Raw genomic sequence first — 24,616 nt, forward strand, 5'->3', positions numbered from 1 at the left:
ATGTGTTGCAAAATTCATTTGCAGAAAAGCCTTCATCTGTCTTTGTCTGTGATATTGCTCTGTTTTGTGCTTTTAATATAAGGGATGTTTATTAAAATGTTTCATTGCAGGATGCTGGAAGAGTCTAAATGTACTTAAAACATCAAGTATCATTATGTCAAGGCAGTTTTCTTTTAGTAAAACTTAATTTCCAGACTAAAAATGATATAGACAAATTAATTTCATTTACTTTTTTTTTAAAATCAGCTTCTGTTTTCTTTGGCAGACATGTCATTCATTCTGATTTATGAATTGTAGGTAAATTAATTACATTTAACAGGTAAATTTACTGTAGGCAAATTCCTTTGGTATTAATGTGTAGGCTGTTTAATGAGACTTGTAAAGACTGTCTTATCTAAATGTCCTGATTTAGAAGAGAACTATTTCATTTACAAATTCAGGATAGGATTGTTTCTGGTTCCATTTTACCCGAATAATTAAACTGCCTTCAGTACCAAAAGGCTTTAACTAAAAAATGAGCCCTGTTGGAATATTTAGATAAGTTGGTATATGCTCTTCAGGCATGGTGCAGAGGTGAATTAGAATTTTAATTAAAGGAATTAAGGCACTTCTCCCATGTTGTAATTAAAATCTGCCTTTCTTTCTCAGAAAAATCAGTACATTCAAATATGGGAAGATAAGTTCCCACATCACTGATCAGTGATTACAAAGATAGCTAGATAGAAGTTCTGTTAGGATCTATCAAGAAATCAATTACATTGTTTTTAAAAGAATTTTAGCATAATTGTTAATACATAGCAAACTCCTTAAAATCCAGTGGTGTTGGGGATTAAGAGGTGCTGGATTTAAAATTTTTCCAGATTTTTGAGAGAAATAGCTCAACCTATTGGTTGAGGTATTTTTGGAGAAGCATATTTTATTAAACATTAAGTATAAACTAAACTTATTTACACCTGTAATCATTTATCTTTCATTGGATTTGTAGGCAGTAGCATTTTAAATAATGCAGTGGTTGTGATTATCACAGGAGAACAAACTTGTGCCTTGGTAACAAGTTGCTCTGGTATTGCATACTTTCAACAGTTAGCATTAGCTATATTATCACTTTTAAAACTGATCCCATGTACTTCATGGCAGTAAATCAACTTCTGTCAACTGTTTTTTTTTTGTTCTGTGTGTTGTCATTAAAGATGAGTCAGCTAATTATACAATGGAACTGGGCATCCAAATAATTCAAAATTGTTTACTTTTTAATGGCTACTTATTTTCAATCTTCTGAATACAGTGAAAAATCCATCTATTATATTAATAATTTAAAAAAATTAGCTTTGAAAGTAAACACCTCTTCAGTGCCTTAGACTTGGCCTCTCGTATTTGAATATTATCTCTTATCTTTGACTGACAGTGAGCAAAATGTCAATCAAAAAAGTGCAAACAAGACTGGAAATCGCAAGCGAAAGCCATTGTGCATCAGTAAAGGTTGAAGTCCTCCAGTGTTATAAGCCCATCACTTCAATTGGAAATGAGCCAAACTCTGCCATAATACAAGGCCAAACAGCATAACATATGGATGTGTGGCTATAAAGCCAATCACTGGGTGTTTAATACCTCCAGTGATTGGACCTCACAGATGAGTGGTAATTTCATGTTTTTTTTTACAAGTGTATATAATTATCAAAATTAAGCTTAAGACTTTAATTTTTACTTTTTCTGGGAAAACTAATAGAAATTTTTGGAATTAATGGAGAAATTACAGAAAACATTCTGACAACTAAGTTTCAGCTGTGTGCATCAGTAGAAGATGAAACAAAACATCCTTAACTTGTGTGGTTCTCAAAAACCCACAGTGTCCAGTTAAGAGTTTTTTAATATAACTCTTTCTAAAAAGTGTAATAAGGAAGGGGGGAATCCATAGACAAAGCATTTTGTGGATAGATAATGCTGAAAATTAAAAAAAAAAAAACCTTTAAAAAAGACACATTGAAAATGTGTAAAAGTGTTTGATATAATTCAACTTCACTGAAATCAGATTATATTATCTGATTTCTGGTAAATTGGCTTTTAAATATGAATGGTAGTTGAAGTTAATGTTTTCAATGTTAGTCATTGTTTATCAGCTGGATTTTAAAAATGACTAGTTTCATATTTGCAACTAAGACAAGCATTAGTTTTTACATCGAAATTTTGTATCATATTTTTAATTTGTGTGATGAATTCTGAGAGAAAGAAATAAAATTGACTAGTTTGGCCACTGTTTAAAAACCCCTTTCAGATGTTTCTACCATCATTGAATAAATCATGCGGGTCTTGGCTGGCAATGAAAAGCTCATCTAGATCTTTCTGTAAACAAATTAGTTTTGCATTATGTTTGTAGTATCTAGAGTTAAGTTAGAATTATGTTCATAAAGCATTAACACTGAAAATGCTTGTAAACAGTGAAGTAAGATAAATTACTACTATTATAATAATTTAATTTCAATTGAGCCAAATGGTTATTTTGCAGTTGGATAATAAACTTTTCTTACTTTTTATGGAAATATCAGTTTTGCTATCAAATTAATTATACTTCAATAAATTTTAAATGTATTTTTTGAATTTAATTTTTCTTTGCCTTGCTCTAGAAATTGAACAGGAAAAGGGGCATTTGCAGCTTTTCCAGGGAATTGAAGCATTTGATCCCTCAAAGCTGAAACATGCTGAGACTAATGAAAAAAATCCATTGCCAACAAAAGAAGGTAAGTCTTTATATTAAAATGTGAAACTGGTAACTGAATTCTATATATGTACATATAAAACTGTAAGGAAACTTTACTGATTGAGTTACTAACAAAACCTACAATTCTTTGACAAATCAGATGGGAAGTGGATCACATCACCCTGCTCCAAATAGAAATAAGATTGTAACAGTATTTCTCCAAATGACCAAGTGATTATCAACTAAATATAGTATTATTATTAGTCATGCAGTGCAAGGAAGCCAGATACTTTTCTGCATCACATTGTTGTCAGGTGTCTGAAGAAGCATTTTTTTCCCAGACTGTTTACTTTGCTAAATGCTCTAAAAAATCCCCTGAATATAGACAACCTGGATACAGAAAAGATAGTATTACTTAAAATACTCTTGGCTGATCTTGAGAATAGAATATTTTCTGGATCTAGCAAGGAAATGAAGTAACCAATGGCATAGCAGCAAAGACAGCTCAGAACTGATCTCACTGATCAGAGTTTCATACCAAGATTTCATTCTAATATTCCAGAAAAGATGTATACACCAATGGTAACTGAACTATATAGGCAAAACCAAAATAATAAGCTCCCAGACATAAAACTAAAAGGTAGTCTCAAAGTTGTACACACAATAATTTTATTAGTCAACACAGAGATACAGTGTATATTCAGGAAAATGCAAAAGTTTCTACATTATTTACAATAACAGTTACAATATTTTCAAATTGCTGAAAATCATGAAAATGAAGGGTGATCTAGCACTCTTGAATCCAGTCTCTTTAGAATGCCTCAATTTAGTTTTGAAAAAGTTTTTTATTGATAGCTTTTCACCCTTCTTGCATTAAAAAAAAAAGAAATCAAAACTATCTATGTACTAAACTAAAAGTAACTGATGCAAAAAATAATTTGTTCTATGAAATAATTTTCATAGACAGAAAGCTTTTGACACTTTTCTATGTGAAAGACTGCTAGGAGTAATGTGCATTTGGGGCAAGTTACTACTATTGATAAAGAGATGGTTGAGTGTCAAAAGACAGAGGGTAGTTATAATTGGGCACTTCTGAATGTCCAAAGATATAACATTATCACCAATATATAATCTTCTCTGCACTATTAGATATTTATGTATCCTGGAAGCTTCCATGTCCTGCCCTCTTATGTTCATGACTTTAAATTCCTGTCACAGAGCTCATTCAGTAACTGCTTATCTACATCACATACTATCACCCAGATAGTATGTGATTTGCCTTGGCAAAAAATGTTACACCCAAACATTGTATTCTTTCATTGTTTTTATCTCCTCAATCTCTTTCATTTTCCGTTTCTAAGACAATCAATTTTCTGACCATTTCTTATTTGAAATGTTTTAAGCATCCCTGTCAGAGCTTTAATAAGTGCAGCCTTCACATCCCACTGGTTTCCAGCTGGGAATCTGGATTTTTTAACTTTCACCGCACCTTGCCATTGAGCCACCTTCACTTCCCTTCTATCAATTCCATCAACCTTTCACTATAAGTATAAAGATGTTGCTCTTTATGATACTCTTCAACGTTACAAGGTTCCAGTTTTTTCAAGTAACAAATTTGTTTTACACACACCCTGACCCAATGTCTCCAAACCAGATATCTGCTCCCTTGAACTCTCATTACAGGCTCCCAACTCCACTACCACATTTTCAAGGGCACCCCATCTAGATATTTCTCCCATTACACATTGTGTAACCCCATTTTCCTTATTAACTGGCTTGTCTGGTGCTGACCACAGGGAAAATCTTTTCTTGCCCATTCTCACACTGCATTTTGTGTGTGCACACTCGTGCACAGTATTCCTATATATCTGCCCACCTGCTTTTTATCACGTGGTACCAATGCAAAGTTACTGAAGGAACTTCCCATTTTCATAGTGTACTGTACTCATGTGTGATAAGCATGGCACACTATGGTGAGATTCTAAGTACCAGAAATGCTGAAACATTTTACTAGTTATAAGAAAAGTGCTAATTTCATAAGATTTTTATAGACTGTGACATTTCAGAAATGTTATTTTCCACTGTCAGGTGGTAAAGGTAAAGATTTTGAGTGATTGCATCAAAAATTAATATCAGATAAAGAACAGTTACACTTTAACTAAATGAACAATAGATAAAGAATGTATGCAAACTTGTTAAAGACTGTTTCATCCTGGGATATTTATTTCTATATACTTTCACTTTCAATCTTGGTAAAAGCCATTAAACTCATTGGCAGTGAAGGTCTTTTTTTTTTTTTTTTTTTCCACTCTTAAATCTGAAATTAGTAATTTCACACTCTTAAATCTGAATAATAACAGTAGTCTGGCCTCCCAGTTTGTCAATCTTTGTGGATAGCCATAATACATTAAGCTCCAGTTTGCTGAGAATATACTGTCATTTGGACTGCTAGGACAAAATTCTCGCATAGGTGGATGGTAGACTGATAAAAAATCAAATTCAATCTGTATTTAATTCCTTTTAATAGTATTAGGCTGTGAACTTGATATTAACATCAATATAATAAAATGGTTTATGGTAGACTTATGGTGGTTTTCCTTTAGACTTGGAATATTGCTAGCTAAGATGAAACCTTATGAATTTCTCAGCATACAGAACCATATATATTTTGTAGTCGTATATCTTTAAGGGATTGGTTTCTGAACTGGTCCAGTGCTGTTCTGAGAAGAATTAACTAGTCCATAGACATTACTTCAGCTCCACTGACTTTGCTGATACACAAGCTAGTGATATTTTCTATTGTTGGCTAACTTAAGATATTTTCAGTGTTAGTTACTGTTTTTCTAATTATCTGATTTTGAGATATCTCAGTTTTTCCAATTGAAAGACAGGTTTCTTTGTATAGTCTTGATTACATTTTGTTAGTACCAAAATGGGGGACTTCCAAGAGTCTGTAAATGCAGCAACAGATTCTTTTGTTTTGTTTAATGATTTGTTATTTGCATCCTTCATCTTGGTATAATTTATGAAAGACTGCTTTTTCCTTGTATGTGACTTAGAATATACACTGGTGTTCAAAGGAAGTGCATCACCTGGGAATTTCAGATTTCTAACCATTTCTCACAGTAGTATGTTACATTAATGACTAGCATCACAAATAGAAATATAAACAAAAGATATTTATTACTAGTTAAGGCAAAGCTAAGTAATATTTGACAGTTGCTCTCAAAATATTCCAAAATGAGCATTTGCAATCTTTATACAACAATTATGGCTGAAATATTATTAGAATCCCTCCATTTGATTCAGTTTATCATTTTAAATGGAAAACAAAATAAAGTTAACCAGGTACAAACTAATATTTAGTTGAACCGCCACTGCCCATGATGACGGCAGCACACCATTGAGGCATTGACAAGATCAATTTCTGAAGATAATCAACTGATGGTTCCAAACACTTATGGCTTCCTGAAGTTCACAAAAGGTCTTTGGTTTCTTTCTGGCAACAGCATATTCCACACTATGCCAACAGTTCTCTATAGGATTCAGGTCTGGGCTGTTTCCTGGCCAGCTAACAGTTGTAATGGACTGTTCTTCCAACCATTTTTTTTTTTTGCCTGTAACAAATGTAAACACATTACTGTTCCACCATATCATTTGGCTGGTAGGGAATTTCACTGTACACACAATAGTCTGGATGGTTTTTTTCAGTGTCTATGGAAAATCGTTTATTTCCCATCAGAGCCGTGCAGGTTGAATTTCTTCTCATCCGAGAAAATAACTGACTTCCACTGCATGGGGGTCCATTTGACATGCTCCTTACACCAAATTAACTGGCCCTTTTTCATTTTTTGTGTGGAGGGGCTTCTTAGGATGACTGGCCAAAAGTCCATTTTTGAAGAGGCATCTTCCTGACTGTTACTGCACTTGCTACCACTCTTGTATGTTCTTTCCATTCTCTTTTCAGCTCAGACAAAGAAGCTTTATGGTTTTTAAGGCATAAGCACTTCAAAACGTGGTCCTGTTTTGGTGTAGAGATTCGGTTCCTTTTGTCCTGTCAGCAGAACCAGTATTCTTGAGTTTGGAAAGAAATCTACTCACTGACTGATTACAAGACACGAAGCAATACGACGGGAAGAACATTTTTTCCTCACCTAAAGCAACAATAGCATTCTTTTTTTTTTTTTTCGTGGCATCAACTGCACGTAACTCCATCCTGACAGAGTCAAATTACTGTAACTCTTGCAGAGTGTGCTTATATAGCTGATGCATGACAATCTTATCTGATGCAACCTATAAGAAATATTGCCATATACTTAAGTTATTTGAATTACAATTTTTAAGGGATGATGCACTTTCTTTGAACACCAGTGTATGTAGTCAAAGCTCTTTACAGTTGACCCTCCAGAGGAATGAGCAAAATGGCCATTATGCAGAAAGGACAGTGGATCATAAAATCAGCAAAAGTACAAAAAGGTTGTACATTTAATTTAATTCTACTAATACAATATAGTATAATCTAATTTGGAATATGTACTACAGTACTAACACATTGATCGACTGACTATTTTGACCCAGGATTCAAAAGGGCTTTCTTCTCACTGACCAAAGTAATTAGCCGTAGGTGAAGATTACTTGGGGGGGGGGGGGAGAATCCAGTTTTCACCACATGGATTAAAAATCAGAAGCTGCATTATTTGCATCAGGAAGCAGTGAAACCCAAGAAAATGAAGATTACATTTTGCATTGATTGTCCAGTGGCAGTAGGTTTATTTTGTTAAATTATGCATAGCAAATGTGCCATTTCAGTAGCAGAGCAGATTTCATAAAAGAATTATGAGGATGCATGATAGTGTGTAATTCACTTGCATTTAAGCTGCATTTGAATAGTGGTGAGGGGAGGAAGCTGTAAGACTAATCTTTTGAGTATCCCTCAAATTCATCAAATTGTCCATCAATTTAACTGTCAATATTCAGTTGATGCACAAAAAAAAATTTTTTTTAGGTTGTCAATGGGAACATTTTTTTACATAATCATTACTTGTTCCAAGAGTACCATTTCAAGATCCAGATACTCTGCCTTTCATGCTCTGATCCTACCTATTGCAGCAAACTTATCTAAGTTTTTGATCTAAATTGTTTAGCAATGGCAGTCTCAGAACATGCTATTTGCAGATTGTAAAATCTTATTTCTTTAATAAATTGACATTCTTTCATTTTGTGACTATCTTAATGTGCAGGGGGAATGAGATTTTTTGGTCCTTAGAATTTTTTTTTTTTTTGCTTCCAAATTTGCTATAATGAATGCAAAATACCATTAGGGATATTCAGAGTATTTAGACAATTGAAGATTCTATGTAAGCTTTAGTATTATAGCTACATAACCAATGACAGATTGCCTCTTAAGTATTATTATGCAAATAGATAGTGCACAATGAAAGTGTTAAATCATACTTGCCTGATTCATGGCAGAGCTGCAATCATTTTGATGACTAAGGTTAAAGTGGGATCTCTAAGTTCAGTGCTGAGGCCATTGTTGTTTCTGATTTTCTTCAGTGATGCTGATGAAGTAAGAAAGGGTAAAATTTTAATCTGTAGATTGAAAGTAAAGAGCATGATTAACAAGGTAGGTCAAGTTGAACTCTTCAGAATGACTTGGATAGGATTCATGGGTGATTGGAGAAAGGGCAGCTGTTTTATCCTGCCCAAGGTTCAGGTTTTGTATATAGATAACTTATACTTGGGAAGAATGTGGGGACTTCACTGTTATGAGATATGGAGTGTTACTCTTTGTAGCATAAACAGGTGGCAAAGGAGCTACAGTATTCTGTTTATACTCCATTATGACCAGAGTAAACTCAAATGCATGTACTGCTATATTCAATAGTTTATTGTACCTTTGCTTCTAAGGAGATGATAGTTGTTATGCACTATCCTCCACACATTGTGACACTAGATGAAAAACATCTTAATATTTGTGTGCTCCACAGGGGAATTATTAAATCTCAATAACCCCTGAGGGGGAACACATCTCTGCAAATGTTTGATATGGGGAGACTGAAAACTTGGTCAGCTCATATGGATGCTAGTTTGCTGCTTGAAGTAGGATGTCTTGTTTCTGACACTTTTCTAAAATGCCCCAAAGTGGGTTTTTTTTTTTAAATTGGATTCACTGTTAATTCAGACTCCAAGTATTCACAAAACTGATGTCTGTAAGTGCATCCAACCTTTATTGCAAGGTATGGGTTTTCATGGTAGAACTGCAGCTCACAAACCTTGCATTATACCATGGAATGCCAGATGTATGTGTTGTGCAAGGTTTTTGAGTAACAGTTCTGCTGCAAAACTCTAACTTGAACTATAGGAATAGACAAATTTCTGTTGCCAGCTACAAGGAACTGGTTGACAGTTTCACAAGTGATTGGTTCCATCATTGGGACCAAAGATGGTCCTTCACTTAATTTGTTCATTGAAATTCTCATTTTAAAAATGTGGTGTTTTGAGTGTAAAGGACCTTTTACAGATGAATTAACCATTTACAGTTAATGTTTGAATGAGTGAAAAATAAATGTATTTTTATTTTCAGTTATTGACCAGGAGAAGAGTGCTGCTTAAATCTGAGGCACATTTCTGAGGACAGCAATGTACAGTCCTCCTTTGCTCACTTCCTTTCAAGCAGGCCATATGTTATAATCTTCAGGCTTCCATGGTGCTCCTCCCTGGTCAAGGAATAAGTGTTAAACTTCAGTTGTCATCAAGAGATTCTCTGCTCTGCTCAGTACTGACGTGTATAGGTCAGAAAGGAGGGTCTGGTGACTAAGTTCCATAAGTATTGATTACATTGGAATGGACTTGTATTTAAGTGATTGATTGTACTTATGGAGTTGCATGTCTGTATTCACTAACACTTTACCAGTTGCTTTACTTTTCCTCCATTACCAGTGCCTCAATGTTTTAATGTAAACTGATTTCTTAAATCTTTCAAAATTGTCATTTTTGATATGTATATAATATATATATATGTGTGTATTTATATATGCATATATATCAGTATGTGCAAATTCATGTATCACAGTAGCAGGGAAATCTCTAGCAACTTCATATACAATTTTAGGTGTGAAAGAATTGCAAGTTTTACTGTGGTCATGAGAAAACTTAATTCTTCTGTTAACATTTTATATTATGTCTGCAGTTTAATGGAATAAGCATTTTGATTAATGTAAATGGAGATATTTTGCTAGTCGAGAAGACAGTTCCTCAAGATTCCATTTTTAAAATTTATATGTGAAAAGAACAAAAAAACTTGATATTTCATAATGGGACCCAACTGCCTTTATAGCTTTTTTACTTTTTTACATTAAGTACAAATAAAGATGACAAAGCTCATTTTAATACTCATTCCATTTTTATGAGTATTTTATAACTAAATGTGTTTCCTCCCCCTCTGTCATGTCTGGAAGCTGTTGTGTATGTGTAAGTTAGAAGTTCTAGATAAGCACTTTTGTAATCTTTTCTTCAATAAATGGCCACAGTAATTATATTGTTTCCCAGTCACTTTTACACACTAACACTATGGACATGTAATTTAAGTTTCATTCATTTTGTGTAGTTCTGTTTCTTTACTTACAATTTACTGCACTCAACTTCTACAAAGGGTACTAGGAAAGTTTTGCAATATGACGCAACAATGAATCACAGGAAGCTGCATGTTGAGACATGTTCATACGTGCATAGTAGCCGCCGCGTCAAGTCGATGGGCTCAGTTATTCATTAATAGTGAGTGTAAAGTGCTTGCGATGGCATCATGGTCACGGAATGAGATAAGGACAGTTTTGCAGTATAATTTCGTGCGTGGTTTAACCACGCACGAAACCATAGACCAGTGCTTAGAAGAAATGACTCTTGCACTAGATGATGATTGTCCACATCGTACAATGATATTCAGGTGGTATAGAGAATTCCAAAGGGGAAATTTCACTCTGGAGGATTCTGAGAGATTTCGGGAAGGCCACGAACGTCAGTTACGGAGGAAAACGTTACTGCTGTGAGGAAAATGCTTGACGAAAACAGGCGAGTGACCTACCAGCAGATAGAGGATACTTTGGGCCTAAATGCACCAGCAATTCGTTCGATTCTGCAAGATCATTTGCACGTGACGAAACTTTGTTCTCTCTGGGTGCCACATCAACTGACTGAAGAGCAAATGACACGACGTGTGATTTGGTGCCGGGAGATGTTAAAAAAGTTTGATAAGGGACAATCTCGGTATGTGAACAACATTGTGACAGGTGACGAGACTTGGCTGTACTATTACGATCTGCCGACCAAGGCTCAAAACAAAGTTTGGGTCTTTGATGATGACGACACACCCGTAATTGTCAGAAAATCCCGATCTCTAAAGAAGAAAATGATAGCTGTATTTTTCAAATCGAGTGGAATTGTGGAACGTGTCGTTTTGGACACGCAGAAGACAGTCACAGCTAAGTGGTATACTGAACAATGCCTGCCTAAAGTCATTGGATCTATGAAGAACCTGCAGCCGAAGTCAAGAATGGACACCTGGTACCTCCATCACGATAATGCTGCAGCTCACAGCGCCAAAGCCTGCACCGAATATTTGACCACGACAGGACTGAAACTTCTCGAGCACCCTCCCTACAGTCCAGACCTTGCTCCCTGAGACTTTGCACTGTTCCCGCATGTGAAAATGAAGCTAAAAGGGAGGCGGTTTTCCAGTGATGAGGACCTTCTACGGGATTGGGACAAAGAGTGTGCTTTACTCCCTAGTGAAACTTGGCAGAACTGGTTTAAAGATTGGTTTTGGAGGATGGAGAGGTGTATTGAATGTAGAGGAAATTACTTTGAAAAAATTAAATAAACAAAGCTGTATTGCAAAACTTTCCTAGTACCCTTTGTAAGCATAGGAAAAGAAGTGGCTGAATTGAGAGTAACCTAACTGAGAGAATAACCTAATCTAATATTACAATAAAACCTGGTTAATTTGTAGTTAAAGGGACCAAAATGTCTCAATTTTAACAGTTTTGAAGTAGCCAAACAAGATAAGAACATGCCAGTATTAATACTGTAGACTAATTCTCATTTAAAGTTTTAAGACATTTAATTAAAGTTTTAAGAATTGTTTGGTTTCACTGGAGGCATGTTAGAGTAACAAGTTTATTCAATCAAAATGAAATATGAAGCTGTAAGGCACTTCAACTCTAGAAGTGATCTGAAAAGTAACATGAATGAGCAGGAAATCTTTTCACACAAAACACAGTACAGTTTTTATATATTTTAAGCTAAACGTAAACCATATAATAGGATTTGCACCCAGAGAAATATCTGAAAAGTAAATGTATAAAAAAAATACATGAGTGGAGTACAAACAAATTTAGTGACCTCAGAGCCAGACTGTTGCCATATTTCAGAATGAAAGATTAACAGCTGTATCACTCCTTTTGCATTTATTGCATATAAAATACAATGTCTGCATTAAATAATGCCTCAGTGATGTAAAGACAAAAGTATTGGGCTTGTGTGTGGGAAAATAGTTTGATTTATGAGATATTGCTGAGGATTAAATGTTCAAACTAGATTACTATAACTGCTTCATAGTAAAGAGAAAAGTTTGATATTGCACAGAAGGAAAAACTTGTTAAAAGAAAGTGATAGTATGAGCCAGAGCTATAATGCTCAATACGTTGATATCAATATTTGTAATAACAGAAGTTTACCTCAATATGATACAAATTTCCATATAATTTCTGGAGTATGACAAATTGACAGTTTTTTTGAGAGGGGGAAAAAACCTCAGTTTAGATTACCGAGCTCCTGAAATGTAATGGTTTAATATATTGAATAGCATGTCTAGGGGTTGGTGGGGAAGGTGGTGTGTATTTGGTTGCCTAGTATTTGGCAGAGGATGGTCTTAGTCTCTTCTAATGTAGAAGAGACTAATGTCCCAATCTCTTTTAATGGGACATTGGTGAATATCAAATCAATGTCAAAGGAGACTGGAAGATCCTTTGATAACAAGGCTATAGAAACAGCTACCTCTGAACCAAAAGTCTACATTAAATATGTAGATGTCATTACCATTTGTCCAAATGGCATTTGAAGAACCCAACTTTGACCTAAACATCAATAGCCCTACATCCATGCATCCTGTTCAAAATAGAATTAGAAGATAAATTACCATTTCTTGACCTACTCTTAAGCAGAACCAACAAAACAAATTTATAAAAAACCTACTGACTATCCCTTAAAAAAATAGGTGCCTTGAAAAGCCACCTCTGCAAATCCTTCAGATATTACACATCTTCAGTAACTGTTATCTACAAAAACACAATAGAAAAGTTGTACAATAATATGCCTAATGGTGATGAACAATTCATCATCAAAGAAATAGCTTTAAAAATTTTTTTGATCAGGTATACTAAAAACCAAATAACAATTTAGATAATAAAAACCTCCATTTCAATGTCTTTTCTCTCCCCTCCAAGAAAAACTAAAAACCTTACATACTAGCTATAATGTAGATTTCCCTAAAGTCTGCATAGGACAAAGCAAGAAAACTCAGTAAAAGGACAGGAGATTGAAAAATTCAGACCCAGCTTTCTATACATGGACAGAGAACCACAAAATGAGTATTTTTGAGAACAGTTGACTGCAGACTCTACAAAAAAGCCCTTTTAATGGGAACCATGGATAACATGAACGACAACTAAGGAATTCAGATCAAACAACCACATACACACATCTTTAACAACAGTCTTAGTTAACTCAAATTAAAAATAACAAGTTTAAAATTCTAAACTGCAACCAAACAAATAACAAATCCTATCAACCACCCTAGAAACATGTTAGTGGTAAAGTTTTCAAAATATATTTAGGCATGTTTATTTAATTTTTATCACATCCTTGAATGTTTTAATTTTCAAAGGATCTTCCAGTCCTCCCTTTGACATTGATATCATATTCACTGTCCCATTAGAAGAGACCAAGACCATCCTCCACCAAATCTAGGCAACCAGATACACACCACCTTCCCCTAGAAATTCTTGACTTAATAGATTTGTCAACAGAAGGTTACTTCAGCCTTAAAAAATAGCCCATATAAACAAAAACAAGGTCTAAGCATGAGCAGCATTTCCCCTTTCATTAAACCAATGCCTGCAGTAACCGATACCCTCAGGGCACAAATAAACCCTGAGATTAAGACTATAAAAGATAATCCCTTAGACCCCCCCCTCCCTTGCACATCAACAAAAATTAAGTGAACCACAATATATGTGCTTCATCCATAAACAAACTTGTGGCTAAAGTGATCTTTTGTGATTGATACTGCAGAGGCAGCTGGCTGTTCACATGTTTACTATACAAAAATTAACTTTAAAACAAAATCCTACTAAATAGTTAAGTCTTTGCAGTCACTGAAGAAATGATAATAGAATACCAACAAAACGAAACATTTAACCCCATTATATACATATTACCAACTTGGAAATAAACATAATCCCTATGTAGGTTTTGGTGCTTTATCTTCAAACAATGCAGTTTACCTACCATTGTGCTGCTCAAGAAATACATTTTTGATAAATATTTTGTCTTTTTGAAAGCATATTTTTAAATATACATAACAGCAGATAACCTTGTCCCTCTTCACAAATTAGCCAATTTTATTTTTTTGGTTAAACTTTTTTTCCCACTTTAATACAAAAACAACTTTAAATAACAAAAAATTCAAAAAAGGTTGGGAATGTAAGGGTGGAATGTTTACTCCATCTGACTGAAGGAGTAAACATTCCAATTACAAACTGCGTATATTTATGCTGTTGCATATAAATGCTTGGCCCATTGCTGTTATGCTATAGATTCACAGCAATAAACAGAATCCCTTGATTACAGTCCCTGGAGAAGGTGTTACCCTCTCCAGTGATCATACCAAGCATAAACTTATGCTTGGTATGATCACTTTAATATGAGTTTATTAGAGGCCCACAATGGCTCTAATAAAATGCAGGTTTCTAAAAAGTAATTAAAAGCATGTTCTAAGCCACTAGAATCTTAAATTGCACAACTTTTTGCTGTGGTCAGTAAAGTTTATTTAACCTGTGATGTTGATGATGTCTTATTTGTGCACTTGACCCAATCTGCAACCAGAACTCCAACAGAGGGTTTAGGAGTTGCAATACTTTATTCTTGAAGAATAAATCTTTTATTGCTTTCTATATTAACCCAAGGCTGGGTATCAAGGGTTGACGAGACCCCAAACAATATTTCGGCAATCTGTGCTCCACATCAGTTTTATAAATGAAACTCCAGAAAGCATTACATATGCTTAAGTATATAAACACAGTAAGTGGTCTGTTATATACAATTACCAAGAGAGGGGTGGCTTGATGTATGCTATCCTACAGCTGGTAACACTGCCTTTGTAAACATTAAATCATGTAGAATTGCACTGTTGGTGCATGTTTTGGTTTCATTCAGTGGTGCTCATGTTATTGACAGGCTGGTATCCAGCTGCACATGCATTTGCTGAAGTGTTTTCTATTAAAAATGTTTCTAATACAGAAAATGGATTTTTCACAGTTGTGTTCAGAAGAGATTGAAAATAAGGGTGGGATCAGACAGTGAACACAGCACCTAGAGGAATAATTCTGAGTGCTGCATCTGGGTTAAGGAAGAGTATCAGTACTAAAATCATATTGTTTACACTGTGCTAGCAGCAAATCCACAGAACAAAGATGCCCAGTGCATAATAACTGCAGCAATTTTAACAAGTTTATAACAAAGCTTTGTTACTTTCCCTTCAACTGTGTTTAATATACACTTAGCAGAAGCTGCATAACTAAAAATCTGGTAAACTAGATTTAACTCAACATAGATAGAAAGTGAGGTAATGCTGCAACTTTAATTTTTTTGAAAAGCGTCAAGTTAACTTTCATAATTGTAGTCTGAACCAATTCACCTAATATTGTTATCAAGAAAACAAGTAGTTTTATGAGGAAAAAAGAAAGCACACACTTAAAGTCATGTCCAGTTTTATTCTAATTTGATAAATGCAAAATAAAACCAATTAATTGCTGTAAAATATATAATGATCTCCAACAAATGTTTCACAGAAAAGCATCTGAAATTAAAGGCTGGCAAGCCACCCAGAGAAGATGGTGTGTATTCAGTTTTAATTAAAGTGGCTGCATGCAGAGTGTATCAAACTGGTAGAAAATGGTAATGAAGGAATCATTGGACTTGGAAGATTCCCTTGGACTGGAAATGCTATTCCCTCCCTTATCCACAACAGTGGTGCCAAAAAAGTGCACAACTGTAGGCCAGTGAATTTGACCTCAGTGGTTGGAAAGATGTCTATTGTTAAAGATGTCTGACCAATCTACCAAATTAATGTTGGTTTGCTGAATGAATACTAAAATGTAGCCAGATAATGAATTTTACTTAATTATATAAGATTTATTTATACACTGTTTTTTTTTCTTTCGTAGAATAAAAGGTTGCAAAACCTTACTCTGCTGTTGGAAATAAGGATATACTTTTCATTATAAAAGTACGTGGTTTGCAATAAATGTAAAAAAAGTATGTACATCTATTATACAGACTTGCATGAAATATGAATTTTTACAGATGGATATGTGAATAAAACCAAGCTACAAACTTGGCAATTAAATCAAGTTGTCTTCTTCTTCTTCTTTGGTGGTTCATCGTCTTTTATTGATGGCACACTGAAGCCAGCAATCTGTATTAAAATGTAAGGAGTGAAGATTATTTTTGTAAGATAATTTAATAATTTCAAGCAATTCTAATCATAGAGGATTGCTATAAATGTTTTAAAACAGTAAATTTGGCATGTCATATGTACTTTGAAAGAAAATTTTTTTTAGCACTCAAACATTGTACATCAATAGGTGTACAATGTGGACTCAATATTGTGCACTTATTAAAGAGCATATCCCACCTAAAGAGGTGGGATATGCTGTTTACCAATGTCATTAAAAAATTTACTAGCCACATCAGAAAAATCTAGCACCCAACAACTGATGTTCATCAGTACTTGACTGTAAACAAATAGGGAGAGGGGGGGTAGTACAATTAAAACATTTTTAGTTTCTCAGACAAAACAGTTTCTGTTGAACAGATCTACATCATTTTTATCTAAGGTAAAACTTCACTTATTTATTAGTGTCGAGAAAGCAATAGGCAGTATATATCATATGTATACTGTAAGCAGCCAATGAAACCAGTTCCAAAATGCAAACTATTTGGGGGAGAGGGGTTTGAATCCGGACATAACATACATATTTAAAGTCAGTTTACAATTTTTTTTTTAATTAGTAAACTTGATGTGCTGTAATTTTTGGAATGATGGCAATATCCCGAAAATTTATAAGTAATGGCTGATGTGATTTTTTGTAGAAAACATGAAGGAACATTAAATATCACAGAACAAATTGATTGCTACAGTTAGTGTTATACATGGCAAAGTGCAATTCAACCTGAATATCATGATGCTTTGATAACCAAAATAAAAATTCAAGTATTATTATGAAATCTTCTGCTGAAGAAGTGCTTGTGCATTTGTCTTTAATTCCATATCTTCTTGGATGGAGAGTGATGTGTTTACATTGCTGAGGGTGTGTTGCTTTCCTTCTCTTATTTTTATGATTATTGGAGTATTTTGTTATTCAGGCAGCAGAATCACACCTTATCTACTATAACCTTAATTGTAGTTAATTTCATGATATATTTAGTGTTTCTTATTTCTACAATAGCCTTAGAGATGTAACCACATCTGTTTATAAATTAAAAAAGATTTTATGATAAAAAAAAACAACCAAATTATATTTTCACAAGAAAATGAATAACTACCTGTGGCTTTACTAACTTCACACATGTTTTTAAATGTTGGACATTCGACTGATCTACAGAGAGCTGTACTACAACAGGATCAAACTGTTCCAAACCTAAAGTTTGGGTTGTCACCTATAAGTAAAAAATTAAGTATTTTGTTACTTGGGAGAATTATATCTGAGTTTGCATTTGAGTAGAAACACATTTTTGATGTTTTATTCCACAAAACAAAATTCACATTTTATAAAGTAATTATTACAGATTAGGGTAGTAATTGGGAATTGCCTTATTCACTTACTGGTCAATAACACCAATTCAACAAAAAGATAATGGCCTAAAGTTATTGGTTCATCCAATGTATAATGAGAGGCAAGGTGAAACACTATTGTTTAAAAGGAAGACACAATACTACAAAATCATCTAGTTTAATGACACAACTAAAGGTGTAGTAGTGGCATGTGTATGAGCTTATGCAGCATCAGCCAAAAAAAAAAAAAAAAAAAAAAATTACAAAACAATTCCCCCATAAATTTATTTAACATACCAACTTCCACAATGACAGATGGAAGTTTGTTCCAGCATTTAATGACTCTCTGGCTAAAAGCAAAATTTCCACACATCGTTTCTACATTTGTTTTTCCTCAATTTTAATTTATGCCCCCTTAGGTTTGTAATCTGAACAAGTGGAAAAATCCCATCAGAATTTGGAGTGTTCAACCCATTCAAGGCCTTATACACCTCAATCAGATCACAGTGCAGGTACCTAGTCTCCAGCTGCTGCAATTTTTAGAACTTAAGCCTCTCTCTTTGAAAAAGGATCCCTTCATTCTCCTCCCCAATCTTGTTGCCCTTCTCTGTACACAAGCAAATCTATGTCCTTCCTAAAATGAGGCTTTCAGACCTGTACCAGCACTCAAGGTGTGGCCTGACCATTACCTTATACAGAGGGACAATTACCTCCTTTTCCCTGATAGCAAAATTCCTGTATATCATTGACAAACCCCCATAACCTGCCCTGGCAGACTTTCTGCATTGTTTAGAAAACTTCATATCTGACTACACAATTACTCCCAGGTCTTTTTCATCTTCTACCACCTTAAGTGTAGTACCACAGAGTTCATACATTTTTCTGGGGTTACTTCTACCCATATGCAGTACTTTGCATTTGTCAAAGTTAAACTTCAGTTGCCACTTCTTAGCCCACCTGCCCAAATTTTCTAGATCCTGTTGCAGTAGCACACTGCCATTAACAACCCCGCCAACCTTTGTATCATCTGCAGAACTTCAACACTAAGCCTGATATACCTTCATCAATATCATTGATAAAACAGTGGACCCAACACTGAACCTAATAACATTAGTCCACAAAGAGCAGCAACCATTGATTACCACCCTGTCTTCTCCCACTCAACCATCTTACCCTTAATACCATTCTGCTCCAATTTATTTTTTGCATCCAGTTCCTTTGTAACCACGTCATAATATCCAATCAAATTCCAAAAGTCAGACAAGACTTTCCCTTAAACCCATGTTGTGTCTGAATTATTGCTCCAGTCTTGTCTAGATGATCCTGCAATGCATCTTTAACCAGTGACTCCATTATTTTACCAAGAACAAATTAAACTAACTGGTCTGTAATTAATTGTGTCACCCTTCAATCCCTTTGTGAATTGGGGATACATTTGAACATCTCCAGTCCATGGATGGACTCAGGGGAGGTCCCCATAATTATAGCTAAAGTTTTGCCACCTCTTTTAATATAACTGGATAGACCTAATCCATCCCCAGGTGTCTTGCTTCTTATGTTTAACTTCAACAATTTCTACTCCACTTTGCTCTCAGTAATTATAAAATCATTATGCACCCTGCTACAATTTGATAACCTGGCATTTTCAAACTTTAATAACTCATGTGTGAGTGTAAAAAAATACTCATTCACTTTGTTTGTTTGCTATCTGAGCAGGATCAACAGTTGAACCATCGATATCAAGTGGACCAATCATATTCATTCCCTTCCTTATAGAGTTTATATAAGTAAAGAAATCCTTGCTGTTTTCCTTAGTATCCTGCCTAACCTTCTTTGTGACTTGATTACAGACTAGCTTATATCGGCTTCTGTGTCACCTGATAATTTATATGCATTTTTCTTCTCTACCACGAGTCTCATTAGTTCATTTGACAACCATTGAGGCCTCAACCTTGAACAATATTTCATAATAGGTATGAAACTTTTAGTAGCTTCCACAGTTAATTCCTTGAATGCTTCCCACTTAGAATTTGCTGTTGTTAACATCATCAGGTGATCCCACTGTACAGAATTTAAAAACTGGCTGAGACCTGATAGTGTATCGATAAACTAGATAAAAATTTCACTTTCAGCTCAATATGGAGGGAGGTCTTTTCATGGATATCCACTATTCTGAACTACCCCCCCCATATTGGTGTAACAACAGTATTCTATAATAATAATAAAAAAATCATTTTTAAACATTGGATAGTGTTTGAAGGATACTTGTATCAATTAGGTTTCCCAACAAACTAAATTTCTGTTGATATTCACGATATTACATTAATACACCAACCGTTGAGTTAAAATAATTTAATAGTGTATATACAAATAGAGGCCTCCGTAGCCGAGTGGGCAGGAGCGGGAGTGCAGTAGCACACGCTCTTTGAGTAAACCGGGGTTCAAGCCCGACTGCTGAATACGGTCGATCTGCCAACCCGCACTGGACCAGCGTGGCAGATTATGGTCCATTTCCCTCAGCATGAATTGTTGAGGAGGCTTCCACCCTGCAGTGGGTTGATAATGGCTGCACTTTACTTTTTTTTTTTACAAATAGAGAGGATACTGTAACATAATCTATTTACAATAACTGACTGTGAATAAAGCCGGAAAATAAAATATATAAGGTTAAAAGCGTTAAAACCGTACGATTGTAGCTTTTGGTGGTGTCCGCCTTCTTTCTCAACAAGAAATAATGCTTACGTAGCACATCCTTAAGTATCAGGTTCATCACAGCACACGTAATTGATCAGGCGCATGAACAAAAGTTCCTACATGAGCCCCAGAACCAGAAGCAGCTCGGGAAAGTGGTAAACACAAACGCTCCTCTTTCGAGAGGACTCGGGGGGGGGGGGGGTGAAGCCGCACATCCCTATTCATAGTATTATCGGAAGAGCAAATCCATAAGCTCTCGAGCCACTTGTGGTCCCAGAACCTATGCGCCAGATCAAGGATGAACAGCATTTTCTGGGGAGACCTGGTGCTGTCGTTCCCAAAAATGTTCAGCAACAGTGGACTTATAAAACTTTGCAGTCTGTATGGCACTCGTGTGTTCCCCCCAGACGATCCTTAAGCCGCCGCCCCGTCTCCTCCACAATCTGGGCATTTAATCTCATATATAACCCCACAATTGGAGTTCCTTAATATGGAGTCCATAACTTGTGACACTACTGTGTGCAACCTCCGACCCGGAAGCTGCACACAGCGTGCTTGATAACCCTGAAATATCCTTGCAATGCGTTCTGTAAGGCCTGGACAGTAGGGAATGTAAGCTGTGGTAACCAGAACAGCCAATTCTCTAAGGATAGACTCCACTCCTCTACTATATTTATCTATGATCCTCTGGGGGTAATTGCATTTCATAAGATCCGCAATTTGTGAAATTTCTCTCTCTCTCCCCCCCCCCCCCAGAGGTACTACAGTGGGTCCCAATCTTATCAAATAGTGTCTTAGTGATGCTATTCTTACGATCGGGCGCATACATTCTGGGACTGCAAGTGGCTCGAGAGCTTGTGGATTTGCTCATCCGATAACAATACTATGAATAGGGATAGGCAGCTTCACTCCCCTTTTTGGGGCTATAGTCCTCTCAAAAGATGAGCGTTTCTGTTTATCATGTGTAGGAACTTTTGTTCATGCACCTGATCAACCACGTGTGCCATGAACCTGATACTTAAGGATGTGCTGAGTAAGCATTATTTCTTGCTGAGAAAGGAGGCGGACACCCCCGAAAGCTACAATTGTAAAGTTTTAATAGTTTTAACGCTTTTACCTTATATATTTTATTTTATTTTCAGGCTTTATTCACCAATCATTTATTATAAATAGATTATAGTACAGTATCCTCTGTATTTATATATACAGTACTAAATTATTTTAACTCAACGGTTGGTGTATTAATGTAATATCGTGAATATGAACTTTCCTAACCTCAGAGGCCTTTTTGAAGATATGGTTAACATTTATGGCCATTCTGTATTGCAGCACATCCAGCAGTTCCAAAAGTATAGTCTAGGAGAGACCAAGCAAAAGCAACACCTAAGATTTGCATATCGTTCCAGGATGCATGGACTTATACCCTGGGGTTTCAGGATTAAAGCACTGTTCAAGGACATTTGGATGGCAAGGGTTATTGCATGGTATCAGAAGAAGGTTTTGGACGTTTGGATACAGAAGTTGCATGACGATTTGAGGTGTAGCAGGAGGTTTATTGGTGTAACTTTAGGCAATATTAGTAGTAGATTATCCCCTGCTCACTTTATTATTAGTTAGGTTAGTTTTGGATAGAGTTAATAGGATCGCTTATATCTATAGGCAGAGACATATTAGTAAGTTTAATAGATTATTAAAAGAACAGGCAGTTATATGCAGGGATAGTGGTACTAACTTCGTACATAATCTTAGTGGCAAACATTTAACTAAAGCACAAGAAGGAATTTTGGATTTAGGACCCAAGTTTGCCCTTTTACCCTCCAAACCACCGGTTGCTGAGATAGCCATGGGCATAGAAAGGGCAATTAGTAAATTACCGGAGTCTACAGCCAATCAAAAACGGTGGCTCCTAACCTTAAAATATTAATCAGAGAAGAGCATTGAATGAGCTTAAATGAGATGATAAAACTAGTTACCGGTGGATAAGGGCAGATCAACAGCAGTATTAAGAAAAGAAGATTGTCATAAGAAAGCATTAGATTTGTTACAAGATAGTGCCACATATAAGGTCATTCGGAGGAATCCATTATGCTATGTCGAGATTTTTAGCAAAGCTGATTGCCCCCATAGTGGGATGGTCTGTATACGTTGTTAAAGAATTCGTGGGATTTGTGAAGAGTCAGACTATAGTGGTGAATGAGATTATGATATCGTTGGATGTAGTGTCATTGTTTACATGTATTCCTATAACACATGGGGTTCAATGTGTTAAAATGGCCCTACAGAAAGATGACACTTTAAGTGCCAGGTCTCATTTAAACATTGAAGATATTTGTTGTATAGAATTGTATCTCTCAAGTACTACTATGTTATTTCAAGGGGTGATGTACAAGCAGGTTCACGGCGCAGCTATGGGAGAACCCATAGTTGTCTGGGGAAACACACAAGTGCCATACAGACTGCAGAGTTTTATAAGTCTGTTGTTGAAAGACAGCACCGGGCCTTACAGATATGTGGATGACACATTCACTATTGTTCTAAAGGGGAGAGAAAGATGTGCTTAGTCTTCTTAACAGTTTTTCTCCATTTATACAGTTTACCTCAGAGGTAGCGCTAAGGCACTATTTGATAGGATTGGGACCCACTGTAGTACCTCTGAGGAAAGAGAGAGAGAAATTTCACGAATTGAAGTGGATTTATGAAATGTGGTTACCCCCAGAGGATCATGGATAAATATAATAGAGGAGTGGAGTCTATCCATAGAGAATCGGCTGTTTCGGTTACCACAGCTTACATTCCCTACTATCCCGACCTTACAGAACGCATTGCAAGAGTGTTTCGGGGTTATCAAGCACGCTGTGTGCAGCTTCCGGGTTGGAGGTTGCATGCAGTAGTGTCGCAAGTTAAAGACCCCATATTAAGGGACTCCGGTAGTGGGGTTATATACGAGATTAAATGCCCAGATTGTGGGGAATGTTATGTGGGGGGGAGATGGGGCAGTGGCTTAAGGATCATCTGGGGGAACACACGAGTGCCATACAGACTGCAAAGTTTTATAAGTCCACTGTTGCTGAACATTTTTGGGAACGACAGCACCAGGTCTCCCCAGAAAATGCTGTCATCCTTGATCTGGCGCATAGGTTCTGGGACCACAAGTGGCTCGAGAGCTTGTGGATTTGCTCATCCGATAACAATACTATGAATAGGGATAGGGATGTGCTGCTTCATCCTCCCCCTTTGAGGCTATAGTCCTCTCAAAAGATAAACATTTCTGTTTATCCCGTTCCCGAGCTGCTTCTGGTTCTGGAGCACATGTAGGAGCTTTTGTCCATGCACCTGATCAACCAGGTGTGCCGTGAACCTGATACTTAAGGATGTGCTGCGTAAGCATTATTTCTTGTTGAAAAAGGCGGTGGACGCCCCCAAAAGCTACAATTGTGCAGTTTTAATAGTTTTAACGCTTTTACCTTATATATTTTATTTTATTTTTAGGCTTTATTCACAATCAGTTATTGTAAACAGATTATGTTACAGTATCCTCTGTATTTATATATACAGTATTAAATTATTTTAACTCAACGGTTGGTGTATTAATGTAATATCGTGAATACGAACTTCCCCAACACCAGAGGCCTTTTTGAAGATAAATTTCTGTTGGTAAGTGTTTTTCTGTTAAGATATATTTTTCAAGAACTGCCATATAATGTTCTTTCGAAATTATATTGTTGTAGCATTGAGATCAACTTGAATGTATAACTTCACACCACAATTCATTAAAAAGGCATTTCTCTCTCAAATTGCAAGGCTAATTCCAAGAGCTGCCTCAGTGCTACTCTAGAAATAAACATCACATCTCCAAAAAGAGATGTATAATGCAACTTGTTTATAATGTAATAAGGTACTACCTACCATGGCTATTTTGGTGCTGGGATTACCTATAACACTATCACTTCAAGAGCTGAAGCTGTCTCCAACAGTGGAATAATATAAAGAGATCTTTTTCAGGGAAAATTATGGACTTGGGCATTATCTGAATTCTATTCAATGAAGTAATTTTAAAGTTATTTTTTTTGGATACTTTTAAAACATTCTACTCGTAGATCAAAATGATTGATAAG

At 35.6% G+C, this 24,616-nt stretch overlaps 2 protein-coding genes across 6 annotated transcripts in view; one reads left to right on the plus strand and one right to left on the minus strand.

Annotated features, from left to right (window-relative positions):
- The window catches only part of LOC150078009 (uncharacterized), an 85,981-nt gene extending 76,279 nt beyond the window's left edge, over positions 1 to 9,702 (plus strand). Inside the window, exons 5-6 of one of the 5 annotated variants that reach the window (XM_090384212.1) lie at positions 2,622 to 2,735; positions 9,282 to 9,702. In XM_090384212.1, the coding sequence (XP_090240338.1) occupies positions 2,622 to 2,735; positions 9,282 to 9,310 (143 nt within the window). In that variant the 3' untranslated portion in view covers positions 9,311 to 9,702. The remainder of the gene's footprint in view (positions 1 to 2,621; positions 2,736 to 9,281) is intronic. The other 4 variants (XM_090384208.1, XM_090384211.1, XM_090384210.1 and 1 more) reach the window with 4 other exon arrangements.
- Positions 9,703 to 16,236: 6,534 nt separating this feature from the next.
- Dis3 (exosome complex exonuclease RRP44-like protein Dis3) overlaps positions 16,237 to 24,616 on the minus strand; it is a 219,245-nt gene continuing 210,865 nt past the window's right edge. The window contains exons 21-22 of the mRNA XM_090385074.1: positions 17,579 to 17,692; positions 16,237 to 16,448 (exon numbers count right to left, since the gene is read on the minus strand). Of these exons, the coding sequence (XP_090241200.1) occupies positions 16,380 to 16,448; positions 17,579 to 17,692 (183 nt within the window). The 3' untranslated portion in view covers positions 16,237 to 16,379. The remainder of the gene's footprint in view (positions 16,449 to 17,578; positions 17,693 to 24,616) is intronic.

This window comes from Mastigoproctus giganteus, chromosome 11 (assembly GCF_048544385.1).
Source record: "Mastigoproctus giganteus isolate SK-2022 chromosome 11, ASM4854438v1, whole genome shotgun sequence".
Classification (NCBI taxonomy): domain Eukaryota; kingdom Metazoa; phylum Arthropoda; class Arachnida; order Uropygi; family Thelyphonidae; genus Mastigoproctus; species Mastigoproctus giganteus.